The 19479-nt window shown below is 45.9% G+C and overlaps 1 protein-coding gene across 5 annotated transcripts in view; it reads left to right on the plus strand.

Moving 5' to 3' along the window:
• jmjd1cb (jumonji domain containing 1Cb) overlaps positions 1 to 19479 on the plus strand; it is a 122412-nt gene that overhangs the window by 61978 nt on the left and 40955 nt on the right. For 4 of the 5 annotated variants that reach the window (XM_029120429.2, XM_013134161.4, XM_029120426.2 and 1 more), the window contains exon 3: positions 15186 to 15299. In XM_029120429.2, the coding sequence (XP_028976262.2) occupies positions 15186 to 15299 (114 nt within the window). Of the gene's footprint in view, positions 1 to 7600; positions 7821 to 15185; positions 15300 to 19479 lie in introns of those variants that run through there. The other variant, XM_029120428.2, reaches the window with a different exon arrangement.

The raw sequence follows: 19479 nt of genomic DNA on the forward strand, positions 1-19479 counted from the left end.
TTGTGAAGCTAGATTTTCATTATATACTTGTTTAGTGATGTTGTGAACCAAATGTTTATTATAGACTGGCTAGGTATTGTTGTGAATATAGATGTTCATTATAGACTGGCTAGGTGTTGTTGTGAATATAGATGTTCATTATAGACTGGCTAGATGTTGTTGTGAATATAGATGTTCGTTATAGACTGGCTAGGTGTTGTGCAGCTAGATGTTCATTATAGACTGGCTAGGTATTGTTGTGAATATAGATGTTCATTAAAGACTGGCTAGGTGTTGTTGTGAATATAGATGTTCATTATAGACTGGCTAGGTGTTTTTGTAAAGCCAGATGTTCATTATAGACTGGCTAGGTATTGTTGTGAATATAGATGTTTGTTATAGGCTGGCTAGGTGTTGTGAAGCTAGATGTTCATTATAGACTAGCTAGATGTTGTTGTGAATATAGATGTTCATTATAGACTGGCTAGGTGTTGTTGTGAATATCAATATTCATTATAGACTGGCTCGGTGGTGTGAAGCTAGATGTTCATTATAGACTGGCTAGGTGTTGTTGTGAATATTGATGTTCATTATAGACTGGCTAGGTGTTGTTGTGAATACAGATGTTCATTATAGACTGGCTAGGTGTTGTTGTGAATATTGATGTTCATTATAGACTGGCTAGGTGTTGTTGTGAATACAGATGTTCATTATAGACTGGCTAGGCCTGGGGCGATTTCGATTGGGGTGGTTTAGGGTGGTTTAGAATCCACTGTCTATGGTGCACATGTGCTGCCTCATTATGAGTTTGAATCCAGCCTACAGTTTTTTCAGCAAAAACTCCTTTATCTTTCCCCACCTGTCCCTATCAATTCAAGCACGAATGCCAGAAAATACCTTACAGTATGCTTGCTTGGCGATGTCTTGAAACTATGTTGTCATTAGAGTCTGTCGGTCTGTCCCTCTCCCTTTAAAAAAAAATGTAATTACTCTGTCTCTCCTTCTTTTCTACCTCTGGCCTTCACAGCGTGTCTCCCACTTTTTGGGAAACGATGTGACGAAACAGTATAGAACCCAGTTGGAGACATTTTGTGTCCGGGCTGTAGTGGATTTTCTCTTGTTCTCCAGGCTGCAGAATGTAATGAGTTCTGAAATGGAGTAGAATGGTGCTGCTGGAAATGGGGGAAATAAACACTAGGTTTCATCTCTCTCTCACTCCGTCTCTCCTCTCTCCTTCTTGCTGCTCCCTCCATCTCTCACTCTCTCCATCTCTCTCCCTCTCTCCATCTCTCTCCCTCTTCATCTCTCTCTCCAACCTCGCTCCTCCACCATGGGGCAGATAGAGATGAGATGTGTTATGTCTGTTGTCTCCTGTGACCACATAGCTGGATTCCGACGTGCCAGCCAGCCATTTATGTTCCCATGTGCTCTGGCTTCCACAGTGCAAGAACACACGTAAACAGAACAGCACAGCATTATTCCCTCCCTGTCTCCCTCGCTCCCTGTCTCCCTCCCTCCCTGTCTCCCTCCTTCCCTTCCTGGCTCCCTCGTTCAGTAAAAGGAGAGCCAGATCTTCTGGCTAGGAGCATAGCTAGGCCATACACTCATGTCAGTCACACTCATCTAATCTACACAGACTGACCTCCCTCTCTCTCTCTCTCCCTCTTCTCTCTCTCCCTCTCTCTCTCTCTCTCCCTCTCTCTCTCCTTCTACTTCAGACTCTTGCTGATCCTCTCTGCTTGGTTAATAAAACATGGTTTTGCTGTATTGATTGTAAGTCATAATAAAGGGCTCTAATGGAAGCTTGCTAATCGGTGTGTCATGGTAATGTAGTGTCTCAACTCCACTGGTAGAAACTCTGGGATGTGTTGCTTTGAAAATCATTTTTTTCTACATATACGGTCTGTGACAGTACACATACACACGTTAGGATTCGCATGTCAACCTGAATGAATACATAAAAAAAAAAAACATCTAAATGAAGAGCTTACTGGGCTGTGTTAAATTCTGCTTGAATAAAACTGATTGAGGTGAAAACAACATATAAAGATTAAATTGTCTTTAAATGCGAGGCTTTGCGCGCGTCGGAATGACAATTAATTGTTGGTGTAACTGTTGTTTTGCGAGCCGAAATCGAGGAGGAACTGCTAGTTCCACAATGCCGGGTGATGGTATTGACATATCAACATTGTGGAATCCTCCAGCTTTAAATCTCCAGTTTGGCAGCATTTTGGGATTCCAGTCATTTCAACAGTAATAGACAGTTAGGAGTTAATAAAACATTAACTGGATGTTGCCACTGCTTGACGAAAGTAGACTGAAACGTCTTGAAACATCTACGCCAAATTCACCCCATCATCAATAATCCCCAGAGCAAAACAGAAATGTGAAGAAACAACACACCTTTGTTTCCCAGAGGCATTTAAGCAGCCCTTAGCGTCGGCCTCGTCGGACTTAAGAAATGACCAGCGCCATGGTATGTGTGTGTATAGCCAAGGATATGCACCCGGACTCTGTAATTGAGAACGAGTGCGTTTCAGCACCTTCTAAAGTGCTCGAGCCACGTTACGATTTGTCCCTCTTCTATCCATTTCACTAGACAGCTAGTTCCCACACTATACGAATGTAAAACAACGTTTCCGTATCGCCCTTTGTTTTAGATCATGTTCTCATCAGGCATTATATATATTTCCTGGTTTAGCATCTTTTGCCTAAACTAACTAAAATCTGATGTTCACCAACTTTTGACGGGACACTTTTGGTCTGAACCGAAACCATACCGAAACCGTACCATAACGTGATCCACAAAACAGATGGTTTAGGTGTACTGTTACACCCCTAATATATAGAGAATTACCAGCCGTGGGAAGTTTCAGCTTGTGCCAGGTTCTTTGTTTGGTGGTTAGACTCTAATAGTTTTGACCTTTGAGTTGTTAGTACGGAGCCTGATGGGTCAGCTTGCCACAGGAATGTCTTCATTCATGCTTTTAGAAACTTGGTTGTCTGTGTGGTGTAGCTCACTGAAGCTGGATGTGGTAGAAAACCATTAGGGAAGAAGTTCTGAAGTTACCATTAGGCTGACCACCTGTATCAGTCCATGAAATGGACTTCCTAAGATGTTTACTCATTTTTAAAGATGATGTAACAACCACTAGTATATATATCGTCAACATCTCAACAGTGATACCAGGGCGTTGCTTTGGATTAATTATATGCAGTCTGCTTCTAACTCCTCCGCCCTCCCAGAATGCCCCAGTACAGTAATTGCTGTATAAAATGTACCCACGAGAATGGGACCGTAACAAGGACACGCGCCACCCCCCCCAACGTGGTGTTCGGCGCACGTCATTGCCGGCCTTCTAGCCACGCCGCTCCTCCTCCCACGGCACTGTCCTGTCTTGTTATTGCACACACCTGGTGTCCATTCCCTCATTAGGTTGCATATATCAGTTCCTGTGTTTCTGGGTGTCTTTGTGTGGTATTGTTCTATGTGCTTTGACTGTACTGGAGTATACGGAGGCACGCTTGGGTTGCGCTTGTGCGCTTTTGTTTTGCGTGTGATTTTACTGTGTTCAATACAAGAAACGTTCATCGCCTCCCTGCATTTGGCTCGCCTTTTTTCGACGCACTCCACTACACCCACACGAGACAGGAACAAACATTTGTCTTTAAAAGAGGACCATGGAATTATTGTAAAATGTCCTTCACATTTTTGAGAAATACTACAAATCCTATGTTGGATAATACAGACCTGATACTTGTCACTGTCAAAACACAGGAGAACTGAGTAGGTGTTTAGTTGTATTTTGGTTACAGTGTCCAAATACTGGAGACATGATTGGGTATTTAGTTGGTTTTCAAGTTTACCCACAATTCTTGTGGGGTGAATGAATATTGTGAAACTCCAGTTAGTTCCAATATGACTGCAGGTATGTTTTGTGATATATTACTATTCCCAAATTATACATATTGATCCTTTAACAGGAAACAGAACAGACCATAATCTGGCGTGCGTGTGTTTGTGTGTACACAGTTCACAAGTAATTCAATTGTATGGATAACCATTATAATAATTATCTCAATTGTCCATAAAGATGAACAACTAGGCGTGTGTTCATTTTAATGGATGTTTGCATCCATATTATATGTTCTGCCCCTGCTGGAAATCTCTCTTTCTCTGACTGTCTATTCTCTATCTCTTCTTCCTCTTCCCCACACATTTCTTTGTGTGGAAGTGTTCTTTTGATCATAGCAGGGCTGGTCTGGACGTTATGAGCATGACAGCCTGTGTGCCAAGAGCTGAGTGCCGCATAGAGCTCAGTCTCTCTCTCCCTCTGCCTGTCTCACGTTCTCTCACTGTCTGTCTTCCTGTCTCTCTCTTTGTGCCGGTCTCCCTGTCTGTCTGTCTGGGCTCCAGAAGGGTTTTATTACCCAATCTGTGAGAACCAAGGAACGGGGAGGGGGGAGGGAAGGGAGAGCTACCCCAGTCATTTCCTGTCTGTTGCCTGGCCTGGCAGTTCCATCTCAGTGGGTGTGGACTCCTCCCGGAACGCCGATATCTGCTCCGGTTCCCAAACACTCTACCTGTTTTTCTCTGCCCGGCTCGGAAGGGCGTGTCCCGGCTGGCACTGGGTGGCATGAAGGGCATCGCCTAACGGTCTGGACGGGTTTCTTTGTAGCCGTGTGTTTTAACATTTGTTTACATCAGATATTCTACGAAGACCCTCTGCATTACAGACCCCTTTCAAAAGGGTTAATTAAGGCCCCTCCCATTTTTTTTGAATAATGAGGTATTTCCAGTGTCGTAAAACAATGTTAAAATAGTCAAAGTATGAATTATAGCAACACTGGGGATGTATATATTTATCAGGTTTACAGTCTGTTTGTCTTTTGGTTGTGGCGGTCAAGAACCTTGCTGCTGCGAAGCACGTCGCAATATTCTGCCTCAGAGATGTGGATGTTTATCAATGTTAGATTTGTTTGAGAATTCTTTATGGGCCTGTAGGATCTGAGTGAAGTATCGCTCTCTAATGTGGTCATATATTTGGCAGGAGATAAAGGAGTGCCGCTCCGTTTGGTAGCATACGAGTCTGCATCCTGCAACTGCAAGTCATGTCGTCTCACAAACAACTTCATTTAGAAGAAGCTAAGAAAAACAGAGTTGCATCACATGAATGATTACTGTTTATGCATTCTTTATAACTACTAAATAGCCATTCTTTGTTAATGTATCTTGCGTTTTCGGCACTGTCTTTGTTCAGGTCTCGCTTCTATAATTTGTCCTGCTAGTACTACCAAACAGATTAAGAAGCTTTTTTCTTTCCCAAAAAGTAAACCAGCTTTCTTTGCCTCTCGTTTTGTGATTTAGTGTAAAGCAGTATATGAACAGAAGGGAAGGGGCGCAAGACATACGGTCCTGTTCGAATTCTTAGTTTCAAGTATGGTTTATTTAATAACTAGTTTCAGTTTCTAAGGTTATTTATATTGTTTGTGGCTGCTTTTTCAACAACAAAACTAGTGTAACATTGGGCTGTCCCCGCCCGTTTTCCCTTCCGTGAGTACACCCCTTCCACGTACAACAACAAAATGACCATTGCCCATCGACCATGTCTGGACAGGTGGTTGGGAGACGGTCATCGGTCCAGGGTCTCTCAGAATCAAGGGCGTTCTCATCGGGGTTCTACATAGTCCGGGTTCCTCTACATTTCGAGTCACTCATGGTGGTCAGGTGCTCTCTGGTGTTTTCCGAATGGTTTCCTCCTGAGTTGGTTTTGCCCTCCGGGGTCTCGTTCGGGGGTCTCTCTGGGGCTTAGGAGGCCCTCCTCTTGGCTCGTCTCTCTGGACGAGCGGCTTGGTCATGAGAGGTCTGAGAGTCGCTTCCTCGTGGCGGTTGTGAAATGCAACCACTCTTTCCTGGGTTTAAATAATTAGCGGGTATAGCTTTGACTCTCCCACTGTCGTCATCTAATGTGCTTTGGAACCTGCATGGACTGTGGGTTCCCATTACACTACCATTTAACCCCCCCCCCAACCCGCTGGCCGCCGGGCCTTAACCTGAGTCCCAAATGGGACCCCATTCCCTGGATGGTGCTGTGGTCAAACGTAGGGCACTGTGATGGGAAAGAGGGCCATTTGGGACGCACAGTTGAAGATGAGAGAGTGGTGTGGTCTTTCCAATGGCAGTGTTTTGGACGTCACCCCCCGCCCTCCCTTTCCCGACTGCTTCGCTGGTTGTCTGTCCTTTCCTGACCGGTTGCCTGGTTATCTGCTCTTAGTCCACTGGTTCGTTTTGAGCCTATCCCAGGTTGTTTTGGCCCAGTCAAGTGACTCATGCCGAAAGGACTCTCTGTGTCTGTTTCATCTCTCTGTCTGACTGTCTTCCTGTCCATCAGCCTTTCTGTCTTTGTCTTGTCTGTTCATCTGTCTGTCTGACTGTCTTCCTGTCCCTGTCCATCAGCCTTTCTGTCTTTGTCTTGTCTGTTCATCTGTCTGTCTGACTGTCTTCCTGTCCCTGTCCATCAGCCTTTCTGTCTTTGTCTTGTCTGTTCATCTGTCTGTCTGACTGTCTTCCTGTCCCTGTCCATCAGCCTTTTTGTCTTTGTCTTGTCTGTTCATCTGTCTGTCTGACTGTCTTCCTGTCCTTGTCCATCAGCCTTTCTGTCTTTGTCTTTTCTGTTCATCTGTCTGTCTGACTGTCTTCCTGTCCATCAGCCTTTCTGTCTTTGTCTTGTCTGTTCATCTGTCTGTCTGACTGTCTTCCTGTCCCTGTCCATCAGCCTTTCTGTCTTTGTCTTTTCTGTTCATCTGTCTGTCTGACTGTCTTCCTGTCCATCAGCCTTTCTGTCTTTGTCTTGTCTGTTCATCTCTCTGTCACCTGTGATACGGAGGATTAGTTACACTTTTTAACAGCACCACCCTTTTCCTGCTGCCTACACACCTCTGCGTTTCTCTTTCTTTCTCTCCCTTTCTCTCTCTCTCTCTCTCTCTCTCTGTCTCTCTATCTCCCTCTCTGGTTCCAGGGCTCTGTAGTGGCTCACTGGCGCACACACACACACACACACACCTTGCAACACATGGCAACAACTACACACTCTCTCTCACACATTCCAGTCAGGGAGGGGAGGGACTGCAGCAGAACTCTGATCTGTGTTTGGAACAAGAGAAGTGGTGGGTTGTGTAACATCCTCTGGAGAGATGACGCTGACCCAGTTCTAACAGGACAGAGAGAGAGAGGAGAGAGAGACAGGAGAGAGACACAGAGGAGGGAGTGATGGGAAGAGAGTGCACCAGTGGAAGGATTTCTCTTCTGTTTGTTCTCTGGTGCGCTCACTGCCGAAGACAGACTGAATAATAATCCTCTCTGTAAAGCAACAGACACTGACAGAGAGAGAACGAGGGAGAGAGATAGAGACCCAGAAAGGGAGGGAGAGACAGAAAACACAAGGGACGAAGGAGGGAGGGACAGAGAGAGAGCGAGAGAGAGAGAGAGGGAGAGAGAGAGCGAGAGAGAGAGAGAGAGAGAGGGAGAGAGGGAGGGAGGGGAGCAGGGGGAAGGGCCAGTCTGCCTCTCTCCTCTTTTCACTCTGCGTCAGTCCTCCTCTTAGTCAGGGTCTTAAAATGTCTGCCGTAGCTGTGGCCAAGCAGGGAGTCGGACCGTCTCTGTCTGTCTTCACAGCCTGGCGCGCCTTCTAACCATCCTCTCGACGAGCCTCTGTCAGGACCTGCCTTTTCTCTCTCTGCCTTCCTCCTGTCTGTTCACTAAAGCTAGTGTAACCTGGATTTTCCCGTGTAAAGATAAAGCGGTCGTGTGTTCTGTCGACTGGAACGGGGACACGTCGGAGGTAACCTCATTAAGCCTTTACGTATTAAACAAGCGCTCGTTTTTTTGTTTTTACCACACTCTGTTTTACTCTTGAGGACTGAGCCTGTACTTCCTAATGGGTTAACTTCTGACACTTCCTATCTTGGCCGTTGTTATTGTGACATCACCATGTCTGCCTCTCGTTGTGAATAGTTGAGTGTGTGTTATTTGGGCCTTAAACGAAGCAGAAATGCCTGAGTGGAGTCCCTTCCTCCAGGAGGAAAGGTTGTAGGTACTGTATACCTGTGTACGGTGTTGGAGTATAGATCAACTACAGCTGTCTGTCTGATTTGGCTACTAGAAACTAGTTCAGCTATAGTGGTCTGTCTTTCTGACTTAGTTGAGCGTAGTTCTGTCAAGCTATCTGTCTGTTTGCATATTAGCTTCCTGTCTAGACACATGTGGTCATTATATTGTCTATCTGTGTGAGTAGGCACCTCTGTTTTATAATATTGGGTTCATTACAGTACTGGAAGTACCAGTTACCTTTTCAGTTAAAAATGGAAAGTCAATTCAGGAAGTACTCTACACCAGTTACTTCTAAACAACAGTAGCAACCCCTTGCCTACTCCTCAAACTGGATTGCTCTACTCTCACTCAAGTCTTTTCCTCAGGCAAAACCTTCAGGGTGTCATCCCTGACTCCTGACAGCTTCCATTCAGCTATATGTTAACTGTTGATACACGAAGCCTAGCTGTAGGCTTGTGTATACTGTATATAGGAGGCCTTTTATCGTCCATCAATAAGCGCAATTTGGGGTTCAGCTTAGGTAGGTGTGTGTGTGTGTGTGTGAGTGTGTGGCAGCTGTGTTGTGACACGGCCTCCTTGTTTATCCTGGCCCAATAAGCTGATTAGACTTTAGTCAAAACCCCCTACTGGAGTGCTATGCTGTGACGGGGTGAAGTGGGGGTGACAGGGGGGGTGTGTGTGGGGGGGACGGGGGACGGTGGAGTCTGGGCTGGTCCATGGCAGCCTGTCTAACCCAGGCCATCTACGGAGACTTTCTGTTGGGAAGGGGGAGAGTGGGGCGGGGTGGAAGAAAGCGAGCACTGCACTCTGACCCATTTAGCTGGCGGGGCCTGAATGCATCAGTGTTTCTGCTCCTCTGGTCTGGTTGTAATTATATCAAAGTGAGGGAGAGATGGGTTTTAGGGCCTTGTTAACAAACACTTAGGCCAGGGACTGACACAGTTTGGACCTGAACGAAGCGCGACAAAATAAATAGAACCATTTGACACAATGTAAAGAATCAACCAAAAATAAATGCACGCCCGAAACGCTACCCTGTCCTAAGAGAGAGTGTCAGAATACAGGACTGCTGTCACTCACCCAAAATTAGGAACAGCTCTGACTGGGAAGTCACAGGCAGACCTGGCTCCTGGCCGGAAATGACCGGACATGTCCCCTCTTCCCTCAAAATTATTGGATAAAATATATTAGTGATTACATACCTGTAGTACTTCACACAATCTTCTTTTTGTGAGGAGGCTTGAATGAGCCAATATGAAGCTGGGGATGATTAGGTGTGTTTGAGGGCCAGGTGAATGTGTCAGTGCCTCCTACCTGGATTTACCTCCTTACTGTTACTCAACACGCTGGCTCTTTAGTGAACACAGAGAGGACGGTCTTTTAAAGTCCAATTGCAGGGCCATTTCCCATTGACTGCTTGGGGTCATTGGGATGTGATCTTTAGACCAGAGGGAAGAGTGCCCCCTGCTGGACCTCCAACACCACTTCCAGCAACCTCTGGCCTCCCCGTCTGTTCATATCTGTTAGGTGGAATGCCACTATGTTCAACCACAACAATAAAATATGACCTGCTGCCACAACAGGTCGGCCTCATACTCCAAATGTAAATGTTATGCCTGTTCTTGAGGTAGCAGCATCTAACTACAGGGGGTTGACGCCCTGGTACAGCCTCTTAATACAGGGGGTTGAGGCCATGTAACAACCTCTTAACCACAGGGGGTTGAGGTCCTATAACAGCCTCGGACTACAGGGGGTTGAGGTCCTATAACAGCCTCGGACTACAGGGGGTTGAGGTCCTATAACAGCCTCGGACTTCAGGGGGTTGATGTCCTGCAAAAGCCTTCTACTACAGGGGGTTAACTTTACATGCACTCCATTTTATTTCTTTGTGTGAGCATTTCGTTAAAACAATTTGCCAGACAAAAAGCAATTTCTTGTGGATGTCCAAGAAGGTCCCGTGAGCTCTGGGCTTTTCTCATGGATCAGGAATGTTGCGCTACGTGTATCTAGCTGGCTGGGAACAGGTCACGTTGGGCTCACACACTTCGGCCTGTTGGTCTGTCTGTGTGTCCGTCTCTCTGACCTGGTCCTGGCTCTCTGGATTTCACACAGTGGCAGCTTTGTACCTCTCATTAGGAATGGATCAAGGAGATGGGCGGTGCCGTAGTGAAGCTAGTTGGGACTCGTTTTTGGACATCCCCTAAACCAGGTGCTGATGTCTTGTTGTGTGGTTACATTGTTAGGTGTTTTGTTGTTGTGTTACATTGTTAGGTGTTGTGTTACATTGTTAGGTGTTGTGTTATATTGTTAGGTGTTGTGTTACATTGTTAGGTGTTGTGTTACATTGTTAGGTGTTTTTTGTTGTGTTACATTGTTAGGTGTTGTGTTACATTGTTAGGTGTTTTTTTGTTGTGTTACATTGTTAGGTGTTGTGTTACATTGTTAGGTGTTGTGTTATATTGTTAGGTGTTGTGTTATATTGTTAGGTGTTGTGTTACATTGTTAGGTGTTGTGTTATATTGTTAGGTGTTGTGTTGTTTTCTTATATTGTTAGGTGTTGTGTTACTTTGTTAGGTGTTGTGTTGTTTTCTTATATTGTTAGGCTAGGTGTTGTGTTGTTGTGTTACATTGTTAGGTGTTGTGTTGTGTTACATTGTTAGGTGTTGTGTTGTTGTATTATATTGTTAGGTGTTGTGTTGTGTTACATTGTTAGGTGTTGTATTGTTGTATTATATTGTTAGGTGTTGTGTTGTGTTATATTGTTAGGCTAGGTGTTGTGTTGTTGTGTTACATTGTTAGGTGTTGTGTTGTTGTATTATATTGTTAAGTGTTGTGTTGTGTTATATTGTTAGGCTAGGTGTTGTGCTGTGTAACCTGGTTGGGGACCTCATGGCCTGTTTGCAGTAGAGTTGGGTTGAAGGCTTTAAGGGTGGGCTGTGTGTCTGTAGAGCTGCTGCTGTAGAGGGATGTTCTGTTCTCTCTCTTTCTCTCTCTCTCGCTCTCTCTCTCGCTGGTATTTCCTGTCAGGGTGTGTAAAACACTGCAGTTCCTCATTCTGTGACTGACACATCTGTAATGGTTTGATAGTTTTTTGGATACAACACAGGTTGTCCACGGGTCCTTGAAAAGTCTTACATTAATCTATCTTAATAAAAGGCCTTGAAAAGTCTTAAATTGCCTAATTTAGTTTTTTTAAAGGTCTTAAACAAGTCTTTATTAAGTAATGTTAGCATTGTGACGAGACAATGCAAAAAAAACATTTGTGGTTTGGGAACGTGCCCAGAAAGGAACCACGTTTTCAGTCAGAATGTTAGAGGTCAACAAGTCACTTGTGATACTTGGCTGCTTTTCTCCCAAAACCGTTGTTCACGAGTTAGATACTAAGCTTGGTAATTTCGCTAGCTACACAGTAGAGACGGGCTGTTTAACATGCCACAAGTACCATGTGAAAGTACAAATTCAGTCAGAAGTTGTTGGGCGACAGCAGTTTGGCTTTGTGGTTGAAATCTGTTGAAGGGAAAGAAAAAGGAGCACGAATGATTTCAAACTTGGCACTATGGGTATTAAATCAGTGGTATTAAATCAGTGGTATTAAATCAGTGGTATTAAATCAGTGGTATTAAATCAGTGGTATTAAATCAGTGGAATTCCATATGACGTGTGAGAAATACAAAACGACAGAAACACTGCGAAAACCTCCAAAAAACGCCAGGCATTCCTCTGTTTTGTTTGGTCGTATCACAGACGACAGTCCCGCGAAATGCAGCTAGTAATGTTATTGTTAGCAGTAGGCTTACTGCTCTAACAACAGTGGCTACTTCAGTCGAACTGGTGTCCTTATGTATATTTTGCCTTGGATGTTGTTGTGAAATTGTTTTTAAATTGACTTCGAAGTGGCATTAAAAAATCTTCAAACGTTACATTTAACTTGCTGAAACCTACAGATTCCCTGACTACAGATACTACTACATATACTTCTAATACTACTACTAACTCTATTACTACTACTACACATATGACGACAGATACTACTAATACTACATACTATTACTAATACAACTGTAGATACTGTATGAGACAAAGCTACTAACAGATACTGTTATTACTGTACTGTATATTACTGCAAATACTATTTATATTAAAGCATGCTATTACTCCTACAGACATTATTACTACTTTTAGAGTACACTGTAAACAGCCAATCACAGAAGCAGTCTGTGCTGGCTCATTTCCTAACTTATAAGTAATCACATATTATGGGAAAAAGAAACCAGACACAGTTAGTTAATGAACAAGGAGTACAAAGCGTAGCCTGTGTGGTGCTCATCAGTAATTGTCTTAGTCTATGTTGAGTAGGATCCTTTAATAATAGTATTTAGATACAGGCTCTCTATCTAACCAGTCATTAGACACTCTGGCCATGTATCAGTCTGAACCTCATTATACACACCATCACAGATTGGTATTAATGTGAAGGACAGAGAGGTGTGTGTGTGTGTGTGTATGTGTAACAGGAGCTGTGTTCACTTTGACCTTCATCAGATAGCAGTGTTGTATTTCCCCCCCGGCTGTCGGAACCTTTCAGAGAATGATAAAGTCTCCACACACACACACACACACACACACACACTGCTTAGCTATGCATGGTCTCCAGCCCCACTCGGCGGCTGCTTTGCATTCCAGTGCACTCACCCTTATCAAATATTTACTGCTGAATTATGGCTCCCGTCTCGCTTTGGTCTGTGAGGGAGGTAGAGGGAAGAGCCGTGGCTCCCGTCTCGCTCAGTGAGGGAGTTAGAGGGAAGAGCCGTGTTTTGAGGAGCCTTTGTCTGCCGGACTGATGTGCCGTCGTCTGACAGAGCCGTGTGGTCGTCTGTGCGTTTCCCTCTGTCGTCTGTGATTGGGTGTCCTGAAAAGACAGTCACCAGTGCATCTCCTCCCAGTCTCTCAGTTGCTGTCATACGGGGGAGGAAGTTGGCCGGTAGCCGGTCTGCGGTGGCACACGTGTGGCCCATTTCTGTGTGGGCGTGTCCTACGAGGTGGAAAGGTGGCTGGTCAAGCTCTGCTTTCCTCTCGTTTAAACGTACGCTCAATAAGGTCTTTCCATGTGTCAGGTTTTGTTGAGTTTGGGAAGGCCTGGTGTGTGTATCCACTGGGCTGTTTCTGTGCTTTATTACTGTGTGAAACAGACACTTTATGTCCTCCTTACTGGGGGGGAAACCCTGGTTTGTCTTTAAATGGTGGCTGAGTGGCTCTGATCTCTCTCTGTCTCTCCGTTTTTTTTTCTATATTTATCTGACCTAGAACAGTCAGGAGGAGCTGCAGTCCGATGTGCAGCGCTCTGTACCACAGGGCTGGTTTGGCAACAGCTGCCGCTTCGTTTCAACTCCTCCGAGACACAAATCCACACACACACACACACACACGGTTGGCATCCACTGTTTAAACTTGCTCCTCGTGGATATTACACGATTGTGTTCAAAGGGTTTGTGTATTCAGTGTAGGTTGGTTTGTAAACATATCTGCTGGTGGATTTTTTGCGGGGTTGTTTTTCTTGTGGAGGTTTTGCAGCGGGAAAAGAAGAGGTGTTATAGTCTTGGAACGTAATGGTATTTTGCTGTGAGTGATCTAGTTAGCTTACCCCGGGCATTGGCCCAAACCGCTCTGAACTGAAATCCTACTTTCAGACCATGTTTTGGCTGGGATATGTCCAGATACACTGTCTATAACCACTGTCACAGCAACACTCCATTTTCTCTCACGCTGGCTTCTTGTTCTAAATGCAGAAGAGAGGACTATTCAGAGATTTCACGTGTAGTCACAATTCTGTTTTTTAATGTTCCTGATGACCAATGGAGAATTCGACTCAATGCTTACTCAGTAGGAGCTGATGAAGGTGAATGTATTGCTAAGTCTTGAAAACATGATACACCCTCTAAATTAGGTAAGTAGTTAGTAGCTAATCCTTTTGTCACCATTCTGTTAACTAGATTTTTTATATTGAGGGGAGTCCACCAAATTTTGGCTTGCTAACATTAGCATCGCTAGCTGTTCTTGATGGAATTGGCAGGCTAATGACAACATTGCTGTATCTCAAAGTAATAATCAATTTGATATGTCTTTGTGGTTTTCTATGAAATAGTAGACAAATATTAAGTTGTGAATCAGTGGTAAGCCAGACACAAGGCGCAATATTAGGCCCCCAAAATAAGCCTCTTCTACCATTCTTTATCAACGTGAACCCTTTATATTGGTCAGGTCAGGGCTAGACAGTGAATTAATTCAGGACTTGGCAATACATCTGGAATAGACAGTATATCAGGTATGATTTGGCAGTAAATCAAGACTATGCTGTAAATTAGGTCATATTTGACAGTGAGTCGGGTCAGGACTAGGCAATAAATCAGGTCATATTTGGCAGTGAATTAAGTCAGGACTAGGCATTAAATCAGGTCAAATTTGGTAGTAAATCAACACAGGACTAGGCAGTAAATCAGATCATCTAGGACTAGGCAGCGAGTCGAGTCAGGACTAATCGTGTCTATTTCTGGGTCAGATGCCTCCATCACACCTAAATCATCATTACACAACATTGATGCGTAGTTGTGGGTGTGTGCAACAGTTTGGTGAAGTGGTAAAGTGTATGTACTGGGGTTGGGTGGTTGGGCCACCTGGCTCTGCTAACAGGGATCCACCATGACACAAGACTCTCTGAATAAGAGATCTGCTAAACGACTGAAATGTCAGTGTCATGCTGTGGCTCTTTCCTGTAGCACTTTGAATGCAGCTGTGCGTGCTTGGCAGTGTTTTGCAGTAGCTGTGTTTGTGTGTCGTGTGTGTGTTGCTGAAAGAAGCTGAGAGACTCTGACTGACTGACTGACATCAGATATGAATCTGCGACTGGGAGGACAAGCACATCAAAATAATGTCTGCCTTTTTATTTCCTTTGTGCTACGATTTAAGGTTGCGATGTTTTAACTGTGTGTCCTTCAGGCTCAATGTTCAAAGATGTCCCCCCCCCTCGACCCCCCCTGGGAGTGTTTCTATAAAGACGAAGGAGATCCGAGTGTTGACCATGTTTGTGTTCTGGTTTCAGACGTTCCGGACGCTGGTGGGGAGATCTACTCTGGGTTCTACCACAGCTGTTGAGTTCCTCTCTGACCGACGACTCGACTTTCTCTCGGATGGCGCAGCTTGCCAGCCCTACCAGGTCAGTAGGCTCTCTCAAAGCAGACAAAGACGAGCGGAGCTGGGAAGTGCTGAAGGACCTTTTCCTGAACCAAATCCAATGTGTGGCAAATGTGATTCATAGAGGGTTTTGATTTTTACGAGGAAATGTTCTTTAAATATAATTTCGGTCTGCATTTCACACATCACACTGATCCTGAATCGATCCGCCCACACACATCCAAACAGACGGTCACACGCTGCGACAAATTCGGGGATTGAATTATTGCTCATCATCAGCGTCTGTGGAGGGAAGATGACTGGTTTGATGGTGTAGATCAATGCCTGAGCGTCAGCCGTTTGATTACAGGAAGCAGTTCTGAAATGTGGTATTAATGCAGCCCACTGAAGTGATTCATTAGGCCGCTGGAGAGGGACGGAGCCGAGGAGGGGTCAGTCTTCTGTCCAGATGGACGTCTCCCTGCCCCGTCTCCCTGCCTCGTCTCCATGCCCCAGTCTCTCTTTCCATCTCTCTTCCCAGTCCGTGCCATTTATATTTATATTCATTAGGCATTATTATGCTCATCCTGTTTAATGTGTAATAAAATGCCATCTGTCGCAGAGTTAAATCCTGAAATATATCCTTCTCAGGTTTTGTTTAGGAATCATTTAAGATTTCAGGCTGACTTGTTTGTAAAATATCATACTATAATACAGATTAACCTGTGTACAAGGTTGGTAGGATTAAATATATAGGTTAGGTTTTGTGGACACTTGGAAGGATGAAATGTTTTGGCTGAGAGGTCTATAGTCAAAGTGAGGGAGAGGTGTGATGTCAAAGACAGGCCTAAAGTCAGAGAGAGGTGTGAAGTCAGAAGTTAGAGAGCGAATCAGAGCGAGAGAGAGAGTTTCCTTCTGTTTTAGGTGAGTTATAACTCCATCTGCATTCTGCTCTGGTTGTCATCCTGGAGATGAGTGGCTGTGGTGCTGTCTGCGTAATTTTATAGATGAGCACACATTACAGTGACTCATATCCTGAACACAAAGCAGAGAGAGCAGAGGTGTTGATGCTGAGCTGCTACGTGGGCAGATAGAAAGACTGTTTGTGTGTAGCAGATAGCAGCAGGTGGGAGGTCTCTGTGTGGATTTCTAGTTCATCAATAAACGGTGTAGGGAAATCCACTACTGTCACATGTCCCTCTGGTCTCCTCCTCCTCCTCCTCAATCCACTACTGTCACATGTCCCTCTGGTGTCCTCCTCCTCCTCAATCCACTACTGTCACATGTCCCTCTGGTGTCCTCCTCAATCCACTACTGTCACATGTCCCTCTGGTGTCCTCCTCAATCCACTACTGTCATATGTCCCTCTGGTGTCCTCCTCCTCCTCAATCCACTACTGTCATATATCCTTCTGGTCTCCTCCTAAATCCTTTAATGTCATATGTTCCTGTTAATACATTTGTCCACAATGTTTCATGTTTTACATATCTAAGGATTTTTTTGCTTTGCGGATCAGTATTTCAGATTTCAGTTTGAGGACGGCACGAACGTTTTCTTAGAATACGAAAGCCAGCTATCAACTACCGTACTAGTGCAAAATCAAGCTTCAGAGGCTTTGTCGAAGCACTAAATAGTTTCTATAAAGCGGCTGTTTGGCCAGCGATACACAGGTAAACATATAGTGACATATAGGCAGGCTAGTCATTCCCACTTAGTTTAGGTTTTGCATGTCTTCAGGGTCATTTTAACCAGAAGTATTCCTGGTGTGTAGTGAGGCGATGTGACGTGAGACACTTGTTATGGTCCTGTAGGGGTTTGACGGGGATCTGGTTCAAGCGACGGGACAGGCCTGGTTTGTCCCTCGCCGCTCACCCTACCACACGGGCACAGCGTCTCGTTGAGCAGACATGAGAAAATATACAGCTATGTGCTGCCGGGCTCGGTCTCATACCTGACACCTCCTGCTCCTCCCTGTTAGGACACATACGTGCACGCACACACACTCACACACACACTCTCTACTGTATGTCCCTCAGGGGTCGTGGTCTGTATGTAGCGTGTTTCCATTTTTCTCCCGTCAATTCAAGGAGCTCCGCGTAGCGTCACGACAGGAACTCCCCCGCTGAGCAATAAGGGAGGTGTTTCTGTGGAAATGTGGCCCTTCACATTAGGAAGTTACCACATTAGGAAGGGGCTAGGCTTCGGGGTGGGGACTATCTGTTTGGTATTAAGGACACAATGAAGTCAGTGTTTCTGGGGCCAGCTGGTCTGCCAGGCAGGCAGAGGATTATGGTGTTGTTAGTGGGAACCGGAGCTGGAGGAGGAGGAAAAGGCGGAGGTGGTGGGGACAGGAGGTATGGGTGGACTCCTACCCAGGAGCTGTGATTCTGAGCTCTAAAGCACTTTAGGGGAAGACGGGATCTTTCGGACTGACGACGCAGGAACGCCCCCTTGCTCAGTCTTTGTGTGTGTGTGTGTGTGTGTGATGCTAGTCTCCATTTCAGACACCAAACCTTTTCTGGATGTATTGCTACTTGGCTGTATTTCATCCCGCAGCTCTTCACATTCACTATGGACCCCAGGGGGCTTGTCTCGACATGGTCTGGATAGGTGGTGTGGACTGAAAAACACTCAATCACTGGCAGGTTTTGGGCCAGACAGTCTGTGTCGGGTACATAGTGGTGTGTGTGAGGCTTGGTGACTCCAGTATCAGTCTGTCTGGTCTCCTGACAGCAGGCCATACAGATGCCGCGGTTGCTGGGGTTGGTTGTACCTTGGTGGAGGGCAGTGTTGACTCTACCAGGGTGGAGGGCAGTGTTGACTCTACCAGGGTGGAGGGCAGTGTTGACTCTACCAGGGTGGAGGGCAGTGTTGACTCTACCAGGGTGGAGGACAGTGTTGACTCTACCAGGGTGGAGGACAGTGTTGACTCTACCAGGGTGGAGGACAGTGTTGACTCTACCAGGGTGGAGGGCAGTGTTGACTCTACCAGGGTGGAGGACAGTGTTGACTCTACCAGGGTGGAGGGCAGTGTTGACTCTACCAGGGTGGAGGACAGTGTTGACTCTACCAGGGTGGAGGGCAGTGTTGACTCTACCAGGGTGGAGGACAGTGTTGACTCTACCAGGGTGGAGGACAGTGTTGACTCTACCAGGGTGGAGGACAGTGTTGACTCTACCAGGGTGGAGGGCAGTGTTGACTCTACCAGGGTGGAGGACAGTGTTGACTCTACCAGGGTGGAGGACAGTGTTGACTCTACCAGGGTGGAGGACAGTGTTGACTCTACCAGGGTGGAGGACAGTGTTGACTCTACCAGGGTGGAGGGCAGTGTTGACTCTACCAGGGTGGAGGACAGTGTTGACTCTACCAGGGTGGAGGGCAGTGTTGACTCTACCAGGGTGGAGGACAGTGTTGACTCTACCAGGGTGGAGGACAGTGTTGACTCTACCAGGGTGGAGGGCAGTGTTGACTCTACCAGGGTGGAGGACAGTGTTGACTCTACCAGGGTGGAGGACAGTGTTGACTCTACCAGGGTGGAGGACAGTGTTGACTCTACCAGGGTGGAGGGCAGTGTTGACTCTACCAGGGTGGAGGACAGTGTTGACTCTACCAGGGTGGAGGACAGTGTTGACTCTACCAGGGTGGAGGACAGTGTTGACTCTACCAGGGTGGAGGACAGTGTTGACTCTACCAGGGTGGAGGACAGTGTTGACTCTACCAGGGTGGAGGGCAGTGTTGACTCTACCAGGGTGGAGGACAGTGTTGACTCTACCAGGGTGGAGAACAGTGTTGACTCTACCAGGGTGGAGGACAGTGTTGACTCTACCAGGGTGGAGGACAGTGTTGACTCTACCAGGGTGGAGGACAGTGTTGACTCTACCAGGGTGGAGGGTGGGGCGGGTTTGGGGTAGCGACTGCAGCTGTTGTCTGTTAGCTAGCTGCCAGATCTGGCTCCTGGCCCTGAAACACAAACCCCATCTCCCTCGATTCCTTGTGCTCACATGCTCATGGTGCTATCACATTACTGTAGCAACATGCCACACACACACACACACACACACACACACACACAGGCAATACAGGACTACGTTGAGCCAGCAATATAACAGCATGCTTCAGTTGTGCAGGGCCTATCTGAGTACCTCATTGCCGTAGCAACAGCTAACCCCACCACTCCTTGTAGTCGTGTCAACAACCAAGCAGTTACTCTGTAACACATGGCA

Source organism: Esox lucius, chromosome 6, assembly GCF_011004845.1.
Source record: "Esox lucius isolate fEsoLuc1 chromosome 6, fEsoLuc1.pri, whole genome shotgun sequence".
Taxonomy (NCBI): domain Eukaryota; kingdom Metazoa; phylum Chordata; class Actinopteri; order Esociformes; family Esocidae; genus Esox; species Esox lucius.